Source organism: Myotis lucifugus, unplaced genomic scaffold (assembly GCF_000147115.1).
Source record: "Myotis lucifugus unplaced genomic scaffold, Myoluc2.0 scaffold_818, whole genome shotgun sequence".
In the NCBI taxonomy this organism is placed as follows: domain Eukaryota; kingdom Metazoa; phylum Chordata; class Mammalia; order Chiroptera; family Vespertilionidae; genus Myotis; species Myotis lucifugus.
In genome coordinates this window covers 30,683-51,246 of record NW_005871866.1, presented here as the reverse complement: position 1 = coordinate 51,246, position 20,564 = coordinate 30,683, and the positions used below count along the sequence as shown (strand labels likewise).

General features: G+C 43.2%; 1 protein-coding gene across 1 annotated transcript in view; it reads right to left on the bottom strand.

Moving 5' to 3' along the window:
* Nucleotides 1-3,551: 3,551 nt before the first annotated feature.
* Nucleotides 3,552-20,564, bottom strand: part of LOC102433649 (adhesion G protein-coupled receptor E2-like) — a 44,531-nt gene continuing 27,518 nt past the window's right edge. Inside the window, exons 7-20 of the mRNA XM_023747233.1 lie at nt 20,025-20,171; nt 19,374-19,429; nt 19,175-19,252; nt 18,372-18,549; nt 14,669-14,776; nt 14,252-14,482; nt 13,901-14,076; nt 12,615-12,812; nt 12,109-12,344; nt 5,200-5,266; nt 4,847-4,938; nt 3,847-4,015; nt 3,651-3,761; nt 3,552-3,605 (exon numbers count right to left, since the gene is read on the bottom strand). Of these exons, the coding sequence (XP_023603001.1) occupies nt 3,552-3,605; nt 3,651-3,761; nt 3,847-4,015; nt 4,847-4,938; nt 5,200-5,266; nt 12,109-12,344; nt 12,615-12,812; nt 13,901-14,076; nt 14,252-14,482; nt 14,669-14,776; nt 18,372-18,549; nt 19,175-19,252; nt 19,374-19,429; nt 20,025-20,171 (1,901 nt within the window). The remainder of the gene's footprint in view (nt 3,606-3,650; nt 3,762-3,846; nt 4,016-4,846; nt 4,939-5,199; nt 5,267-12,108; nt 12,345-12,614; nt 12,813-13,900; nt 14,077-14,251; nt 14,483-14,668; nt 14,777-18,371; nt 18,550-19,174; nt 19,253-19,373; nt 19,430-20,024; nt 20,172-20,564) is intronic.

The window sequence follows — 20,564 nt, the reverse complement described above, 5'->3', positions numbered from 1 at the left end:
CCCCTGGTGGTTCAGTATGTTACATAGTGACCAGTCATTCCCAGTCTTTTCGGTGTAAGTGTCAGTTTGCATATTACCCTTATACTATATAGGATAGAAGGCCTGGTCATGGGTGGGGGCCGGCTGTTGCCCGAAGGGTGTCCCGGATCAGGGTGGGGGTCCCGCTGGGGAGCCTGACCAGCCTGGATGAGGGAGATGATGGCTGTTTGAAGCTGGTCACACCCCCTTCAGGGTGGGGGTCCCCACTGGGGTGCCTGGCCAGTCTGGGTGAGGGGCTGAGGGCCGTTTTCAGGCTGGCCGGTGACTGAAGCTCCCAACCTCTCCTTTTTTTCTTTTAATTCTGGGATTTATTTACCTTCTATCGCTGTCACTGGAATTGAGAGCGGGCTTTAGCTCTGAGAATCGGCTCCAGCTCTATCCTATATAATAAAAGGGTAATATGCAAATTGACCCTAACAGCAGAATGACAGGGAATGACTGGTCACTATAACACACACTGACCACCAGGGGCCAGACGCTCAATGCAGGAGCTGCCCCCTGGTGGTCAGTGCACTCCCACAGGGGGAGCTCTGCTCAGCCACAAGCCAGGCTGAAGGCTGCCAGTACAGTGGTGGTGGTGGGAGCCTCTCCTGCCTCCTCCGCAGTGCTAAGGATGTCCAACTGCAGCTTAGGCCTGCTTCCCACTGGCAAGTGGACATCCCCCGAGGGCTCCTGGGATGCCAGAGGGATGTCTGACTGCCAGCTTAGGCCCAATCCCCGGGGAGTGGGCCTAAGCCAGTAGATGGTCATCCCCCGAGGGTCCCAGACTGCGAGAGGGCACCGGCCCGGCTGAGTGACCCCCGAGTGCACAAATTTTTGTGCACCGGGTCTCTAGTGTGTATATATATATATATATATATATATATATATATATATATATCTTATCCTTTACGACAGGATGGATGGACCTGGACATTATTATGCAAAGTGAAATAAGAATACAAAGACCATATGATGTCACTTATATGTGGAATCTAATGAACAAAATAATTTAGCAAAATAGAAACAGAAGCATAGATACTTAGAACAGATTGACAGCTGTCAGAATGGAGGGGTTTTGGGGAGCTGGGTGAAAAAAGGGGAAGAGATTAAGAAAAAAATATATACATATGACATATAAACATGGACAAAAGTATGGTGATAACAAGGGAGAAATGTGGGTGGGGGGAGGTGGAGGTGGGCAAAGGAGGATAAATGGATGCAAAGAGAAGTTGCTTTGGGCGTTGAGCACACGATGCATTGTGCAGACGATGTTTTATTGAGTTGCACACTTGAAACCTGTCTTTTTTTAAAACAATATCACCCAAAATTCAACAAGAAGTTTATAAATACTGTACTTCAGGAAATTATTCAGAACTGAACACAAGAGAAAGTACATGAAACAAGTGTAACACAGGAGTGTCTAGATTTCATTTGTGTTTTGAAAGAATCCCTCTGACTTCTGTGTAAAGAGGAATTGGAAGGAGACAAGAGTAGGAAGGGGTAGTTGGTCAGAAGGGAATTGCAGTGGTTTAGACGTGGAGATGGCAGCCTGGCTCAGGAAGGGATGATGGAGACTGAGCCATCTGGGCACATGAGGGATATACTGAGAAGATAAGAACAGTAGGGCTGTATAATGGCTAGGTTGTAGGGGGAAATAAGGTAACTGTGGAGTAACATTCAGGTTTCAAACTTGTGCAAGGGAATGGATGTAGTGCCAGTCAGAGAGGGACAGACACCATGGAAAAGGATGGGATTAGGGTGAAGATGGAGGGTCATAAATTGGAAGGCTGAGTTTAAGGTGCCTTGGTAATATTAAAGATGTCAAGTAACTGGAAATACTCTTCTAGTTCTCAGAGCTAGAGAAACGTATGTGGCCATCATTTGCATCTATATGGTGACTGACTCTAAGGAATGAATTCTATTGCCTAGGAAGAAAGAATTTAATGAGAATTTAAATTGGTTGAAGCTATAAAAGAAACAAAGAGAAATGCTAGAGATAATGGAGAAAGACATGGAGGAAGGGCATGTGAATAGATTCTAGACAGGATAAGGATGGAGTGTTTCATGAGAAAGAGTGATAAATAGTTAAGAAGTTTCTGGAAAGATTTTAGGGGCACGGAGATCATTGTAAACCTAAGAGATATTTGCTTTGATGGAATGATTTGGGAAAGAAGCCAAAATACATGAATTGAGGGAATGAATTTAAGGCAATGAAACGGAGACAGAGAAAAATCAACTCTTGGCTGGTAGCTAGAAGGAAATGGTAGGCCAAGTGGTACATGTTTGTAACATGGAAAAAAATCAAACATGTTGCTACAACATTGGGAAGAATGCTTTTGAGAAGGTGAGTGAAGAATGAAGGGGATAAGGGTGGGAGAAAGACAAAGAGGGAGGAAAGAGAATGTGTGAACAATAGTGTAAGAAGAATTCATACGGTAAGAATGATGGGATTCAAAGTGAAGGTGAATGTTGTCTTCAGAGAGAAGGGAAATGGTGTGAATGATATGGCAATGTGGAAAAAGTGCCTGCTAATTTATGTGTGTTCAGAGGGTGCACTTTACAGAGTGATTGCAATTACTCAGATTTTCTCTGTGGAATATATGGTACAAATATTTGCTGAGAAAGGGAGAGGGGATACAAGATTCAACTGTGAAACCAGTGTTTGTGGAAGATGAATGAACAGGTGAAAGATATACAGAACTTCCTGGGTGTATACTAGACTTCTTTTTTTTTAAAATTTATTTTAAAATATGTTTTTATTATTCGAGAGAGAGTGAGGAAGGTAGAGGGATAGAGAACGAGAAACATTTATCGGCTGACTCCTGCATGCCCCCTACTGGGGATCAAACCCACAACTCAGGAGTGTGCCCTGACCAGGAATTGAACCAGGGACCTCTTGGTTCATGGGTCAATGCTCAACCACTGAGCCACAGTAGGCGGACATAGTAGGCTCCTTTAAATGGGAAAGAAGACACAAGGCATTTAATGGAAGATGGAAGAGCTAAGAAACTGTAAGTAAAAGAACTGTCTATGTCTAAAAATTTTTTTTTAAAGAATTTGGTAAATCTAAACCACTGGTGGTCCTTAGTAATTATTGCCATGAATTATCACATGCAATGATGGCTTTTCCTTCCTGGTTTTACAGTGAATGGAGGGTGCCAAACATATCAAGCAGCCTCCTTAAGTTTAAAATGCTAGCTAACACTTATTTCCTTTTATTTCTTAAACATGTACATCATTTCCCTCATTTTTGCCTTTTTCTTGCGTAGTGCTGAGTGACTACGAGATAGAGATGGATAAAGGGTAAGATAATGTGGGTCTGAGTGCAAGGGGCATCCCTGCTTCAGAGCATTGATTCTTGCTTATGTAGCTAACCATGCATGGCACACGGCAGGTGTTCAATAAGAGTGCTAATGGGTAAAAGTCAAGGTGAACACAGTTCCTCAGGGGCAAGAGCAAAGTATATATTTTCTAAGTGAGACCATTGCTAATGGTTAAGAAATCAAAGAGTAAATTCAGTGGGAGCCATCCTAGGGCATCACCTGCTGCACACCCAGGTTGTCCAGTGTGTTGGGCATGAGGTACTGTATCAGTTAGTGAAGTGCTCTGGGAGGAATGCATGGCCTTACCACCCTGTGTTTATGGGCATCCGACAGTAGTCCGCTGGAGAGGGTGTATTGCTCAGACTCCACTTGGATTTTCCTGACCCGTTTCAACCATTTCCTGTATTGCTCCCGGACCTGCAGAGGCAAAGCATGCTCTGAGTCAGCTCACTGAGAGGAGTGTGAATGGAAAGAGTCCTGGGTGGGAGGTGGACAGTGGTACCTGCTGGCTGAGGAGACAGTACACCAGGAAGATGAAGACGCCCTGCAGGCTGTTGATGATGGTGAAGAGATAGGCCATGGCGTGAGCAGCTGGACCCACCTGCAGGATTCCCAGACACCACGTGCAGCCCAAGATGAAGAGCTGAGCTATCGCTTTAAATGTCAGCATCCTTGGTAGAAGGAGAAGAGAGGCCCATATGCACCCAGAACAACAGAATCAAGGCCATTCTCATCTCCACCCAATGAGTGCTCCTGCCTTCCCCTGTGGGTGATGAGTTCACAGACAGACTTGTGTTCAGCTTTGACCTTCACTGTCAATGATTCTCCACAATAGAAATGCTATTTGGGTCCAGGATGGCATTTGGATTGAAGTGAGTAGGGTCTCGACACTTCAGAATGTAAGTTCAAAAAAAAAATTCTATAATGCTCCATGGCAATGCCTAATTTTATCTAACCAACATTGCCAAGTGTTTTCTGTGCATCAGGCTGTGTGCTGGAACCTGGGCACTAAAAGTTACAGAGGCAAGATTTCCATTTTCATAAAGGTCACAGGCTATTCCAATGACTAATACAGCAGAATAATGACATGCAAAATGTAGAAAGGATACTGGAGAGGGGTGAGAAGGAGCCTGACTGAGAGTGGGTATGGAAGTGTAGACTGGGGTGTGGGAGGAGTCACAGATTTTTCTAAGTGAACACAGTTTCTTTGTACTTTTGTTGTAGGACTGCTGACAAAAGGCCAAAGAGTGTTTATCAACCAATGTCAATTCTTCCTGTTGCTGAGGGAGTTATAAGATGGGATTAGAGACAGAACACTGTGGCCGGGAAGTCAGCAGCCCACCACTGACTCCAAGCTGGCTGCCATTGGAGGTCAGCTGCATCTCTTTACTCTGGGTTCCCTCAGAAGACCCCGAGAAGGGACGCCAGGGCTGCTGAGGCACATGGATTTGCACTTGGGACCACACATGTCTGTGGGGTTGTCACCCTCTTCTCCATTTTACCTTGTATTCTTGAGGGTGGACACATCACTGTTGAGTGAAGAGAGTTTGCTTTTCAAAATGCAGAGGGTCATCAGAAAGAAAGCTAGATTGACCTTCAGGAAAACACACAAGGTTTAGTGAATAACATTTCAGTTTGTTATCTCTTGTCTAGCCCGTCCAACAGAAATTCCACATTTAAGTAGTTTTCATATTTAGTAACAGTGTTAGAGATTTTAGTTTTGGGAGGAGTCTTAAAAAACCAAAGCAAACCCAAGACAACACAGGGACATTCTTGCTCCTGTCATCCTCCTGCCTCCTTATAAGTCTAATGACCCTCAGCTGAGCGTTAAGGATGCTCTGATGTCTTCACTCACAAAGAGGATGGCGCAGACTGGTCCAAGGAAGCCCCATATAAATCCCTTTTCCAGGTGGAGCCAGCAGCTAAGAAAGAGAGAGAATTAAAAACGCATTGGTCCTTAGAATGTAGAACAATTATGCAAACTCATTCATTAATTCATTCATCAACAAACATAGAGTGTCTCTTCTGTGATAGGCTCTGTGATTGGCTCTAAAGATAGAGTCATGAAGAAAGTAAGCATGGTCTTCAATCCCACACATCTCGCAGACACACAATGAGACATACTGCAACAACAAAATAAAAATGGGAAGCTAACACTCTATCCAACTGAGCCAAAGCAGCTAGGGCTGAGTTTTTTAAATTATGGCTTTTTTGAGAGGTAGCTTACATACCATAACATTCACCCATTTAAACTGTACAGTTCAGTGACCTTTAAAATATTCATAGAGTTGCCCTAGCTTGTTTGGCTCAGTGGATAGAGCATCGGCCTGCGGACTGAAAGGTCCCAGGTTTGATTCTGGTCAAGGGCACATGCCCTTGGTTGCAGGCTCGATCCCCAGTAGGGGACATGCTAGAGGCAGCCAATCAATGATTCTCTCTCATCACTGATGTTTCTATCTCCCTCTACCTCTCCCTTCCTCTCTGAAATCAATAAAAATATATTTCAAAAAATTCATAGTGTTGTGCGATCATCACCACAATCTAACTTAGAACATTTCTAACTCCTCTAAAAGAAACTCATTCATACTAGCAGTCACTCCTCATTCCTGCTTCCAGGCACCCCACTGCCCACATAGCCCCACAGCATCATTAATCTACTTTCTGTCTCTATGGATTTGCCTATTTTGGACATAAATGGAATCGTACAATACATGGTATTTTATGAGTGGATTCTGTCACCTAGCATGTTTTCAATCAAGGTTCATCCATGTTGCAGCAAGTTTTTATGGCTGAATAATATTTTTAAAAATTCTTCTTCTTATTTTTGTTGTTATTACTCACCCGAGGATATTTTCCCATTGATTTTTTTAGGGATAGTGGAAGAGAGAGGGAAAGACAGAGAGAAACATCGATGTGAGAGAAACACATCGAATGGTTGCCTCCTGCAGGCGCTCCAGACCAGTGCCTGGGAGGAGTCTGTAACCAAGGCACGTGCCCTTGATGTGAATTGACCCAGGACCCTTTGTTCCGGAGGCCAATGCTCAATCCACTGAGCCAAACCAACTAGGGCTGTTTTTTTATTTTAACACTTTAACCTAATCGCTGTGATGTGACACCTCATTTTGATGTTTTTGATTTTCATTTTCGTAATGACTGATGATGTTGAGCAACTTTTCATACATTCACTGGTCATTTACATATCTTGGAAGAAATGTCTAGTCAAATCTACTGTCCATTTTCATTTATTTATTTTTATTTTATTTATTTAAATATTAAATTTTTTTAGTATATATTTTATTGATTTTTTACAGAGAGGAAAGGATAGGGATAGAGAGTTAGGAAAATCGACGAGAAAGAAACATCGATCAGCTGCTTCCTGCACACCCCCCAACCGGGGATGTGCCCACAACCAAGTTACATGCCCTTGACCAGAATCGAACCTGGGACCCTTCAGTCCGCAGGCCGATGCTCTATGCACTGAGCCAAACCTGTTAGGGCTAAATCTTAAATTTTTAAAAAATTGATTTCAGAGATGAAAGGAGAGGGAGAGAGATATAGAAACTTCCTTGATGAGGGAATCATTGATCAGCCCCACACTGGGGATGGAGCCTGCAATCCGGGCATGTGCCCTGATCTGGGAATCAAACTGAGGACCTCCTGGTTCCCAGGTCGACCCTCCACCACTGAGCCACACCGGCTAGGCTATTTAAATCTTTATTGTTGAAATTATTACATCATCCCCTTTTTCTTTTGTCCATTTTTAAATTGGGTTGTCTTTTGTTATTGAGTTGTTCCACCTAATTTTAACAACAGTGCTAAACAGAAGTTCTCTTATGATTTAGGTTTGTAACTGAAGTGTACAGGGCTTAGTTAAGTCTATTTCTTAAGGTTTTACTGTGACAGAATTTACTCTTGATCCACATGAGGGTAAGAACAGGGGTGCGCAAAAGTAGGCTTACAGTTGTGTGTATGTGAAACAGGTTATTCTTGTACTATTATGTATTATTGTATTATTTTCCATACCAATAATTGTAAACCTTCTTTTGCCTACGCCTGTACAGAGGACATTTCAGGTCAATGGAGAGTGTAGTAGGACATTGAAATATACACTGAGACAAATGTAAGCAGGAAAGAACTGATGTGTCCAAGAAGGAATCTCTGTAGAGTTGAGCTGATGCAGGCGCACGTAAGTTTGAGCAGCATGTTGTGGGTAAGAGTGCAGCTTCTGCGAGACCAACTTCCTGAATGTAAGTGTGCAGACTTGCTCTCCCTCTAAAAACAACAAATGCTTAAGCAAAACAACTAAGACCAACCATTTCAAAACTCTGACAACTACCCAAAGCCTCAGAACAAACTGAAATAGTCTATCTGAGAGAAACTACCGAAGCTGGGTAAGATTGGTGAGGAAGGACTCTGTGGTGTTTCAACTCTGAACTCTTTCCACTCCTTCTCTCCCCAGCTTAGTGGTGAGGCTGCCAAAAGCTGATAGCATTGCAGACAACAGGGAGCTCTGACATTGTTGGAGGTCCTTTGAGAGCATCATCCTTATCCCCAGAGCACAGTCAGTATTTTCTTCTGACCCTTTAGTTCTCCAGGAACCCTGTATTCTCCAAATTTGGTGTATATTTTATTCCACTGAAAGCTCATCTCAGTGAGAGACAAACAGCCTCCCCTAGGGCATTGCCAAAATAATAGCAAATGCCTGTCAATAACTTTGCTAACTGCCCCAAGGCTGTGATTTCAGGTGGTGTCAACAAGAACTTGTCTTAGGCCCTGGCTGGGTGGCTCACTTAGTTGGCATATGGTCCCAATGGGCCAGGTTTGAGGGTTCAATCCAGATCAGGGCATATACAAGATTCAACCAATAAATGCATAAATAAGTGGAACAAAAATTGATCTCTCTTTCTCTAACCCCCTCATTTTTAAAAAATACATATTTGTGTTTTTGTTGTTGTTAATCCTCACCTCAAGGATATTTTTCCGTTGATTTTTAGAGAGAGTGGAAGGGAGCGGGAGAGGCAGAGAGACAGAGAGAAACATCAATGTGAGAGGGACACATCGATTGGTTGTCTCCTGCATGAACCCGAAACCAAGGCCTGGGAATCTGCAACCAAGGTAGGAGCCCTTGACCGGAATTGAACCTGGGACACTTCAGTCCTTGGGCTGTTGCTCTATCCACTGAGCCCAACCAGTCAGAGCTCAACCCCCTCATTTGTATGTCTTCTTGGGAGAAATGTCTATTCAGGTCCTCTCCCCATTTTTTATTTGGATTGTTGTTGAATTGTATGAGTTCTTTATATATTTTAGATATTAATCCCTTATCAGAAGTATTGTTTGCAAATACCTTCTCCCATTCAGTGGGTTGCCTTTGGATATCTATCCAAAAATTTTTAAAATATTTGTTCACAAAGATATGTGCATGACTATGTTCATTGCAGCATTATTCATGGTGGTCAAGACATGGAAACAACCCAAGTGTCCCTTTGATAGATGGTTGGATAAAGGAGATGTACTTATTATATACAATGGAATACTATTCCACCATAAGGAAACATGAAGTTCTGTCTTTGTGACAACATAGATGGATCTTGAGACTATCATGCTAAGCGATACAATTTAGACAGAAAAAAATCAAGAATCCTATGATTTCACTCATATGTAAGATACTAAACTGAAAGCAAGAAATGAACAAACAAGACAAGCAAACAAACAAAAAATCATAGACACAGACAATAGTATGGTGGTTACCAGAGGGAGAGAGGGGTGGGAGGAGGTAGTAAAGGGTAAAGGGGAAAATATAGGTTGATGGAAGGATATTTGACTTTGGATGGTAAACATACAATGCAATATACAGATTATGTATTATAGAACTGTACACTTAAAACATATATAATGTAATTAACCAATGTCACCTCAATAAATCTAATTAAAATATTTTAATTTGTGCATGTATGTTTACAGCAGCATTTTTCATAGTAGTAAAAAAATGGAAACAATAAAAATGTTTGTCATCTGTTGGATAGATAAAAAATGTGATATATCTATATAATGGAATATTATTTACAAAACAACAATACCAGCAACAACAATTCCAGGAGAGGCTGGAAGTTGCAGAAATGGCCACAATCACAGCCAGGACTCCGTAACCCACAGGTCATGATACTTGCTACAACGTGATGAACCTTGAACACATCATGTTAAGAATCCAGTCACAAAACACAGCATTTATGATTTCATTTATGGGATCATCCAGGATAGGCAGATCCATGGATTAGTGGTTGTCAGGGGTTGAGGTATGTGGACTGTCAGTGGTATGTCAGTGGTAACAGGAAGGAGGACTGCATGATATTGTGTACAAGATTTCTTGCTTTTTGTTGTTGTTGTTGTTGTTGTTAATCTTCACCCGAGGATATTTTTCCATTGATGTTTAGAGAGAGTAGAAGATAGGGGGAGAGACACAGAGAGAGAAACATTGATGTGAGAGAGACATATTGATTGGTTGCCTCCAGAAAGCATGCCAACCAACTGGGTCCCAAACGGGGCTGACCGGGGATCAAACCTGCAACCGAGGTACATGCCCTTGACTGGAATCGAATCTGAGACCCTTCAGTCTGCAGGCCACCACTCTGTCCATTAAACCAAACCAGTTAGGGCACGAGGTTTTCTTTAGGGATTTGAAATCATTGTGAAATTTGATTGTGTGATAGCTGTACCACTCTGTAATTATTGTGAGAATCCTTTAAAGATATGTGAAATGTATTTCAAAAAGAAGTGAAAACATTAAACTTAGTGTAAAAAGCTGACAATAAAAGAGTGCAAGCTCTGGAGAGTGACTCCCTTGATTTGAATCCCAGCTCTGCTACTTACTAGCTGTGCCCCTTTGGGCATTTATTTAAACTCTGTGCCTCTATTGACTTATCTGTAAAATGGGTCAAATCACAGTGTCTAGTTCACAGTATTGGTGTGAAGACGAACTGCATTAGCTAATATAAAAATGGTTAGAAAAGTGCCTGGCACAGCCTGGCTGGTATGGCTCAGTGGATTGAACATCATCCATGCACTGAGAGGTCGCTGGTTTGATTCCCAGTCAGGACACATGAATGAATTGTGGGCTCCATTCCCAGTAGGGGGCACGCAGGAGGCAGCCCATCCATGTTTCTACTCTCTCTTTTCCCTTCCTCTGTCTATAAAAATCAACAGGAACATATTTTTTAAAAAGAGATAGAAAAGTGCCTGGCACAGTCCAGCTGTCGTGGCTCAGTGGTTGAATGTCGACCTATAAACCAGGAGTTCATGGTTTAATTCCTAGTCAGGAGGTCACAGTTCGATTCCCGGTTTGTGGGCTCAATTCCCAGTGTGGAGCGGGCAGGAAGCAGCCTATCAATGATTAATATTTCTCTTTCATCATTGATGTTTCTCTCTCTCCCTCTTCCTTTCTCTCTGAAATAAATATTTTAAAAAGTATCTGGCACAGAGTAAGCACCGTGTTAATCTCAACTATGTTACAATTTATAGTTTAGATTATTTAAATCAGCTCTATTTTTCCAAACATAAATTAGGGACAACTTGTACTATTTGGATAAAGAGGTAGGTTAAATTGTTTATAATGATGTCCTAAGCACCTTTTTTCATGACACCTTTGTTATTTTAAGGAGAGTTTTAGAGACATTTTTCTTAATTATTATAAGCTAGAGGCCCAGTGGATGACATTTGTGCACTGAAGGGGGTCACTCAGCCCGGCCTGTGCCCTCTCATGCCCGGGGCCGGTTCATCCTTGCTGCTTGACACAGTCGCTGCAGGGAAGAAACATCTGCACAGCATATGTTTCATGGGACCTGGCATATATGGCATACTGTTCTTAATATGTTTGCTCCCCTTAGCGCTATGTGTTTTAACCAAGGTCACCTCTCCGAGAAATGTGGTTTCCCCAGGTAGGGATTTTCCCCTGAAGTTAGGGTGGGAATAAAACCCCTTAACTAAGTGCCAGGTGGGTAGTTAATCACTTTAACTACAAACAATCACCCTTAAGTTACATAATCTTTACTCCCTGGAATGGAGATAAGAAACGCCCTAAACTTTGCAATAGTAATTGACAGGATTAAAATCCACTGGTATAAATACAGATGTAACAAGACAACAGAAGACAGAACCTAGAGACAGGACTTGGCTGGAGATCCTATACAGAACCTAGAGACAGAACATAGGGAGAGAACATGGCAAGAGAACCTGGACAGAACTTGGGCTGGAGATCATGGCTAGAGATCCTGGCTAGGCTGCTGATCAACTGAATGCTGTCTCCGTGTCATTCCTTCATGGCTGACTCCATCCACACCTTTGGGAACCCCTGGACCTGCTGGGGTTGGACTCCAGCACTCTCAAAGTCCAGGACCCCTCAGGGGATGTCCGAATGCCAGTTTAGGTCCGCTCTCCTAAGCTGTCAGACGGACATCCCCTGAGGGGTCCTTAGTGCTGCCATGGAGGTGGGAGGGGTCAGGGGGAGGGCATTGACCACCAAAGGGCAGCTCCTGCATTGAGCATCTGCACCCTGGTGGTCAGTGCGCATCATAGCAACTGGTCATCCTGCCATTTGGTTGATTTGCATATTAGCCTTTTATTATGTAGGATAGCCATCAGAAAGATGCCATAACCATCATCACTTATTGTCTCTATTCATATGATCTGTCATAATCAGAATGCTATGTTGGTTCCACAAAGCCATGCTCATGGGGAAGAAGAAAAAGAAAACACGGGAATTTGCCCTTACCGAGCAGGTGTTCCATAAAGGTGAGACCTGGATGCTGCAGAAATGGCCACAATCACAGCTGGGACTCCGTAGCCCACAGGGAGCATTAACTTCTTCATGAACCTGCTCACATTGGAGTAGTTGACCGCCGTCAGGTTGCGTGCAGTGAGGAAGAGGTGCAGGCCCTCCAGCAGCATCCAGGTGAAGGAGGCCAGGTAGAGATAGTGTAAGGCACCCGCGATGATGGCGCACAGCACCTGGGGAGGAGTGAGAGATCCCTGGTGGGATTGTCAGGGTGGAGCATGGCCCCAGGACCTCTCCTATACCTTGGCATTTGGGAGAACTCTGCTGTATATGAAGGAATTGTCAAAAGAAGGTGTGATTTCTAGTCGGGTCAGTCAGTGTAAAATTGGCTACTTACCCCTCTAACCTTCCCCAAACCCAAAGTCATTTTATTAAGGTGTCCAATGCAAGTGTACTCCTCATTCCACGGTCAGGGCATGCTTCCTTTGGGACAGTGTCGGTACCTTAGGCTCAGTTCTGTCGATGGCCGTGAGGAAGAGCAGGTGGGCCAGGAAGAGGCAGAGCGAGAGCTGCAGGTGGAGTGAGGTGCTGGTGTTCTGGATGGCTTTGCACAGCAGGAAGGTGAGGGCCGCCAGGAGGAGGCACAGCAGAGAGAGGCTCAGCCCCACGTAGGTGATCACAGCCAGGGCGGGATCCTCCTCCTGGGACCCAGGAAAGAGGAGAGAGCAGTCACACCCTCCTAAGCTGGGTTAATCACCCTTCTACCATTTCAGTTTGGGCAGGGTACAACAAAATTCGGAGTGGAGGAGCCAGGTAAATTTGTGATGTTTATGGACACTGTTAGAATTCTAGGGGTTTCTGAACTGATTCATTCAGATCCTATAAACATTGAGGGATAAGAGAGTCCTCATTCAGGACCAAGCCCTGGAAATCATAGGGTTGATTTTCCTCCTTGACTATGCTTATAGGTTATCATGAGACAGTCACAGTAGCACATGGCTTTGTGTTGAGCACCATCCTCCATCCCCATGATGTGATACTGTGTGACAGAGTCTGCATCCAGACACTCGATTTCCAGGGATCAACTCCCCACCTTGGACTTACTCACCTCATCCCTGCAACACCTGTTCCTTACAGATTTAGATCCTTGGTTAAAGAAGGAGAAGTACTGATGAGGGTGGTAGCTTAAAATTAATATTTCCAGCCTAATGTTTTATTTGTTTTTTAAAATATAATTTTATTGATTTGAGAGGAAGAGAGAGAAAGAGAAAGATAGATACATCAACGATGAGAGAGAATCATTGATCGGCTGCCTCCTGTATACCTCCTACTAGGGATTGAGCCCATAACCCGGGCATATGCCCTTCACCAGAATCAAACCTGGGACCGTTCAGTCCGCATGCTGATGCTCCATCCACTGAACAAAACTGGCTTGGGCTCCTGACTATTTTCTAAAGATTAAAATTTTTCCTGCCTGATTTTTCAAATCATCTTAAATCCATAAGGAGAACTTAAAAAACTTAATTTTAGTGTAAGTATGTGAGAAAGAGAAAGAGGGAAGGACAGAGAGAAAAACAGAAATGTGAATATGATCAAGAAAATGGAGGACAGCAATCCTCAGATGAGATGCTTGTGTATGACCCTGACGGGACAACCCAGGTGCACCATGTTTATTTATTGACTCACATAAATTTCAGAATAATAAATTATGTTATTTTAGGTGCAACTTGCATGGGAACTTATTACATAGCAATAGACATTGAACAAAGTCCCTTCTCAAGGCTCTCACCTGCACATCATAGTGGGCCATGAGGACGGCAAAGCTGCTGAGGTGGCTGCATTGGCAGGTGGTGCTGGTGTCTCTGGTGCCCACCATCCAGCAGCCTTTGGTGGACCAATGACCACTTCCATTCTGGCCAGGCTCCCAGAAGACACAGAACACCTTCTGCTTTGGCCCCGGGGTCACTGTCTGTAGGAACAGGGCAAGGTGTGAGCTGGTGATTAGGTGCTCAGAAATGCTGACCCAAATCCTGCTTGTGATGGGCTTCCCTGGGGAAATGATGTACCCATGGGAAAGCCCCTGAACCCCAAGACTGTGTCCAGGACTCAGGCCTCTTCCACACCCACAGCCCCGTTTCACCAGCACTCACATGCTTGAAGACAAAGGTGACTGGGGAGCTGAGGTTCTGAGTGTCTTTGTTGCTCATAAAGGCAGATTTGATATCTGAAAGCAGGACAGGGGAGACTTCCTGCAGCAGGCCCTTGTGTGTCTCATGTAGAACTGACTGCTCCTCAGTTTCCAGGACCAGGGGGGCCCCAACCAGCAACTTGCCCATCCCTGGAGAGGAGACAAGGCCCACCACAGCAGGGCCTGCAAGACAAGGACAAGGTTCACATCTTGGGTTGTCCCAAAGGCCCCCTTCCTTCTGGGATGTATTCTCTCCTTTGACCCACCACAGCCTACACTTCCTTTTAATATTTAATTCTGTTTGTCACATCCATGGGTGTCTTGTTCCACTTGAAGCCTCATTGACCTTCTGTCCACCTCAGTCATTACCTGAGCCACCTGAGTCCTGCACCACTTTCCAGTTCACCAGCATCTTTGCCTGATTAATGCTCAGGGTGACATTCTTGTCTCCTTGCTCCTTCACCTCCAGAGATAGTTCTATGAGTTGTGGGAGTTACATAAGGGAGTTAGATTAGTAACTGTGCCAGAAGATGTAGCTATAATATAATTTTATGTATATATATATCTTGTATATGTATTATGTTACACTATATACCAAATGTTATCTGTAACATTATTATAGATATACCAAATAATGCCATATATATGTTATAATAATACACATATTTTGTATACATAATAATGATATATACCAATCTGAATTTTCAAAGGATTATCAGACAAACTACAAAATATATAACCTGAATGAAATAAAGAAATTCCTACAGACCCATGAACTATAAAAGTAACTGAAGAACTGGAGTATGAACAGACCTGTTACAAGAAAGGAGATTGAATCTCTAATGAAAACTTTCTAAATGAAAGTTAAGACCTGAATTCGACTAACCATTTAAGGAAGAGTTAACACAAATTCTTGTACACTCCTAAAAAATAGAATGAAAAGGAACACTGAATAATTTTATGAGGCCACAATTACTCTAAAAACCAAACTAGAAAAAGATATCAAAAGAAAATAAAACTATAGACCATTAACTCTTATGAACATAGATGCAAAAATCTTCAACAAAATATTTAAAAAAAATTGTCCTAGAAGTCTCAAGGCTTGTCCACTGAAAACTATAAAATATTGCTAAAGAAGTTTAAAAACCCTAAATAAATGGAAAGGTATCCTGTGATTATGAATTGGAAGGCTTAATATTTTAAACATGGCAAGATTTCCAAAAGTGTTCTACAGATTCAATGCAATACTAACAATATTTCAAAAGAATATATATTTTTTGCAAAAATAGAAAAGCTCATTTTAAAATTCATATGGTATTGCAAGAGGCCCCAATACCCAAACAATATTGAAAATGAAAAGCAAAGTTGTAGGACTCACACTTTTTGATTTCAAAATTTATTACTAGTATACAGTAATCAGAGCAATATGGTGCTGCCATATGAGTAGACATATAAATCAACAAAATAAAATTGAGAGTCCAGAAATAAACCCATTTATTTATGGTTAACCGATTTCAACAGACCCTTCAATGAGGGAAAGAACAATCTCTCCCGTATTTGGTCTTGGGGCATCTGGCTCTGCACAAGTGAAAAAAGGAAGATGCACCCACACCTCATACAACACACAAAAATCAGGTCAAAATGGGTAAAGACATACATTTAAGAGCTAAAAATAGAACAGTTAGGCCCAGCCCATGTATTTCAGTGATTGAACATCTACCTAGGAACAAAGAGGCGCCCCAAATCCTCCTGTCTTCTCCCCCACAGCCCGCCCGTCTTATTTGATTTCCAGACAGGGCAATGCCAGGGTTACAGGCTCTGTCTCCTGTGGGGGTGTGCAGGAGGCAGCTAATTAATGATGTTTCTCTCTCATCGATGTTTCTATCTCCCTCCCTTCCTCTCTCTATAAAAAATCAATAAAAACATTAAAACTACAATAAAAATAGAAGTTAGTAGAAAACAGGAGTAAATGTTCATGACCTTGCATTTGGCAATCAATTCTTAGATATGACACAAATATACAACAACAAAAGAAAAAATGAGTAAGACAGGCTTTACCAAAACTTAATGCACCTATTTATTAAAGTAAAAGGACTATGAAGAAAGTGAAAAGAATCTATAGTTTGGGAAAACATATTAACAAATCACATGTCTCATAAGGGTCTACTAGCAAATATATAAAGAACACTTAAAACTAAACAACAAAAAGCCAAACAGCCCAATTAAAAAATAGGCAAAGAACTTGAACAGATATTTCTCAAAAAAAGATACACAAATGTTGAACAATCATATGAAAAGATGTTAAATATCAGTAGCCATTAGGGAAATGCAAATCAAAACCTTAATGAGTTGTCACCTGACACACCAGAAAGGCTTTAATAAAACCAAAGCAAAATGGAAGTGAGATGTTTTGTTGGGGTTGGGGGACACAGCCGTTTTGCAAAATAGTTTGGTGGCTCCTAAAGGTTGAACATATAATTATCATATCACTCAGCAATTCATCTCCTACATATGGACCCAAAGAACTGAAGCAGTTATTCAAACAGAAACTTGCACACCAATATCATAGTAACTCTATTCACAATAGTCAAAGGGTGGCAACAATTCAATGTCTATAAATGGATGAATGGATAAACAAAAGGTGATGTATACATGCAATGGAATAGTATTTAATCATATGATATATGCTACCATGTGGATAACCTTGAAAATAGTATGCTAGGTGAAAGAAGCTACTATAAGGTCATGTATTGTATGATTCTATTTATATGAAATGTGCAGAATTGGCTAATTCATAGAGACAGAAAACAGATAAATGCTTGCCAAAGGCTGGGGGAGGGAGAAATGAGAAGTAACTGCTTAGTGGGTGCAGTGTTCATTTCTGGGATGATGAAAACACTTTAGAAATAGAGGTGATGGCCTGTCTGGTGTGGCTCACTGGTTGAGCATCAACCCATGGTTGGATTCCAGATCAGGGCATATGCTTAGCTTTTGGGCTTAATCCCCAGTAGGGTGCGTGCAGGAGGCAGCCACTATTTTAAAAAATATATATATTTTTATTATTGATAGTATTACAGATATCTCCCATTTCCCCTCCTTTACCCCCCTCCTCCCAGCCCGTACCCCTACCCCCAGATTTCACTACTCTATTGCCCGTGTCCATGGGCTATGCATATAAGTATATAGGTTCTTTGGTTTATCTCATCATTGATGTTTCTATCTCTCTCTCCCACTCCCTCTCTCTGAAATCAACAAAAGCATATTAAAAAAAAAATAGAGTTGATGGTTGTTCAATTCTGTGAATGTATTAAATGTCACCGAATTGTACACTTTAATTAAAATGGTGGATTTTATGTTATGTGAAATTTACCACAATAAAACAAATAACTTAAATATCAGGTAATATTAAATTTTATTCTTCCAAATTTAATAACTCGTTTTCTTTTGAAGCCATTTCTATTTTATCTTAAATTATTTATTATAATTATTTCATCTGCTGATAATTTATATTACAATGAAAATGTGTACTATTGATAATTTTTTTCATTTTCTTTTAATCTTATATTTTAATGTTTATGAGCATAACAGGGAGGTACAATGCTGGAGGCTAAGAACAGTAGTTAGCATAATAAATGTGAGAAGTTCAGAAGGCTGATGGACATCTTCAGCAGGGCTGAAGATCTGCATATTTTTACCTGCTGCCAAACAGCTGAGGGCAATTCCCCTAACCTGATAATCCTTTATTGTTTACCAAGCCTTACCTTTGATATGTATATCTACTTTGCTAAAGGGCAAAATGTGTGAATAAAAAGCTGTGGGTCCAGAGTTGGGGGTGGGGAGGAACCCACTCCCCTAGAGGGTGATGTCTCTGGCTGGCTCCCCCAATGCCTTCCAAATTTATATTTCCTGTCTAGTTTATCCATTTATGTTGCAGCCCCTTCTCCTGATTCCTGAACCCTTGCTTCAACAGGTTGCAGCAGTACAAGTGTGATCACTCAGCTCTAGTCCATGGGAAGAGGAATGAGGTGAGGAGCAGGCAGAGCAGAGCCTGAGGGCAGGCGGGGTTACTTGCCTGTTCCTGCAGCTGTCCTGAAGGTCAGTGGTCCATTGGGCAGGGCCTTGCTCATCTCTCTCAGGACGTGCTCCCAGCCAGTGAGCAGGTTAGTGGCCACACAGTGCTGCTCTGAATGAGGCAGAGTAAGCAGGTCCCCGGGGTTCTCCAGCAGATTATCCACCTCCTGTATGATGTCCTGGGGGGATGGGGACACAGAAGCTTCTTGTGCCAGAGAAGCTTCAGGAAAACCCTGCCCACTCAGCTTCTGAGAACAGACCCTAGAGCAGCTGTGGGCAAACTACGGCCCGCGGGCCGGATCTGGCCCATTTGAAATGAATAAAACTAAAAAAAACAAAAAAAGACCGTACCCTTTTATGTAATGATGTTTACTTTGAATTTATATTAGTTCACACAAACACTCCATCCATGCTTTTGTTCCGGCCCTCCGGTCCAGTTTAAGAACCCATTGTGGCCCTCGAGTCAAAAAGTTTGCCCACCCCTGCCCTAGAGCCTGTCTATTTGGTGATAAAGGTGGTACCGAATGGGATTCCCTGGGTCTTTGCTAGTGCAATCTGCCATTCAGAGGTCAATCCCTGGTCAAGACTACCAAGGACAATGCAAGTTCAGTGGCCAGAACAAGAGGAAAGGTTTTAGTGCATCTAAGAGTGAATACAAATACTTGGTCTGCTCTTCCACCTACCCTGGGAGAGCGGGCCTCACAGCAGGGCGCCATTGTGTTGGGGTTGGTCTTCTTCCAGACCAAGGCTTCCTCAGGTCTTTATGGGATGCCTCCACCTGCCTCCCCAGGGTCCTGTCCTTACCTGGATGGTGTCCTGGGCCGAGGCAGACTTGAAGTTTCTGAGCAGGTCCTGGACTCTTTCAAAGAAGCGGCAGAGACTCTGGGGAAAGAAGAGATGAGGCCTTAGAGGCCTCATGCATGGGTGGGGGAGCGTGGGGAAATGGGTAGACGGTAGGCTGAATGGAGGGACCTTGCCTCGGGTCCCAGCTGGAGTCACTCACTTGGCTCTTGATTCCAGGGGGCGGGTTCCAGGTAAGGAAGGAGATCTCTGCAGGGGACAGAACAGCAGTCATTAGGTGTGTGAGTGTGTGTGAGTGTGTGTGTGTGTGTGTGTGTGTGTGTGTGAGAGAGAGAGAGAGAGAGAGTATGTTGGAGACAGGCTCAGGGTCAGGTCCTACTTTCACACTGAGTAGTCCTTTGTTTATTCAGGAATCTGGGGCCCTCTCCTCTCTGTGCTCTACCCCCTTTCTGTGTCCAGTCCCCCTCCACCCGACACCTTAGCTGGAAGTGATGACACCTGCTGACTGCACATCCCTGAGTGGCAGACGCAGGGGCTATGGGAAGTGTGCAGAGGCCTGACCCACAGCAGGTCAGCCCCACACAGAGGTACAGGTTGTGAGATATTAGATACCTTTGTCCCAGTTAGTAATTAGCTGCTGCCTGGGGTCCCCCAGGAGCCTTCCCCTTGGTACCCCAGCTCGTTCTGCAGGACCCCCAGATCTTTTTCCATTTAGTGTCAAAGATTGGAAGCCTGGCCCAGCAGGCAACCCCCAGCATTCATTGTTCTGAGTTCCTGTGGCTGCTGGTGAATATGTGATCAGAGGGCTTGAGTTGTGGGTCTTTGGGAATGTGGGATCTGAACTCCGAACCTTTTTCACAGACGGTGTTGTGTGGGCCATTGGGGGACCCAGGAATCGGCTTCCAGCCAGACCTGCAGCGGCACTCATAGCTGCCCTTGGTGTTGCGGCATTGGGTGGATTTGTGGCAGGAGTTTTTCCCCGAGGTACATTCATTCACATCTGAGGACAAAGCCAGAGAGAATGTGAGGTCCTCCCTCCAATCCTTGCTCACATCCTTCCTGCTCCTTCTCTCAAATCCTTTAGCAATTCACACCGAGGACACCCCACTACGCCCCGCTCACCAGCCTAGCCCAATGGGATACATAATAGTGGTGCCATTTTCCACTGTGAAAGCACCATAAACTCAGAGTGCCCCTGCAAGTTGGACAGGACAGGACTGTGTGTGTGCGAGTGACATGCCAAAGCTGAAACAGCTAACTGGAGAGCACAAGGCTTGAGCCTTACAAAATCGAACAAATGTCAAAGGAAAACTCATTTGGCAAGCCCAAGCATTGTAGAAACATGCCCACTTTGAATGAATATATTACAGAAACTTCCGAGACCATAACCCTT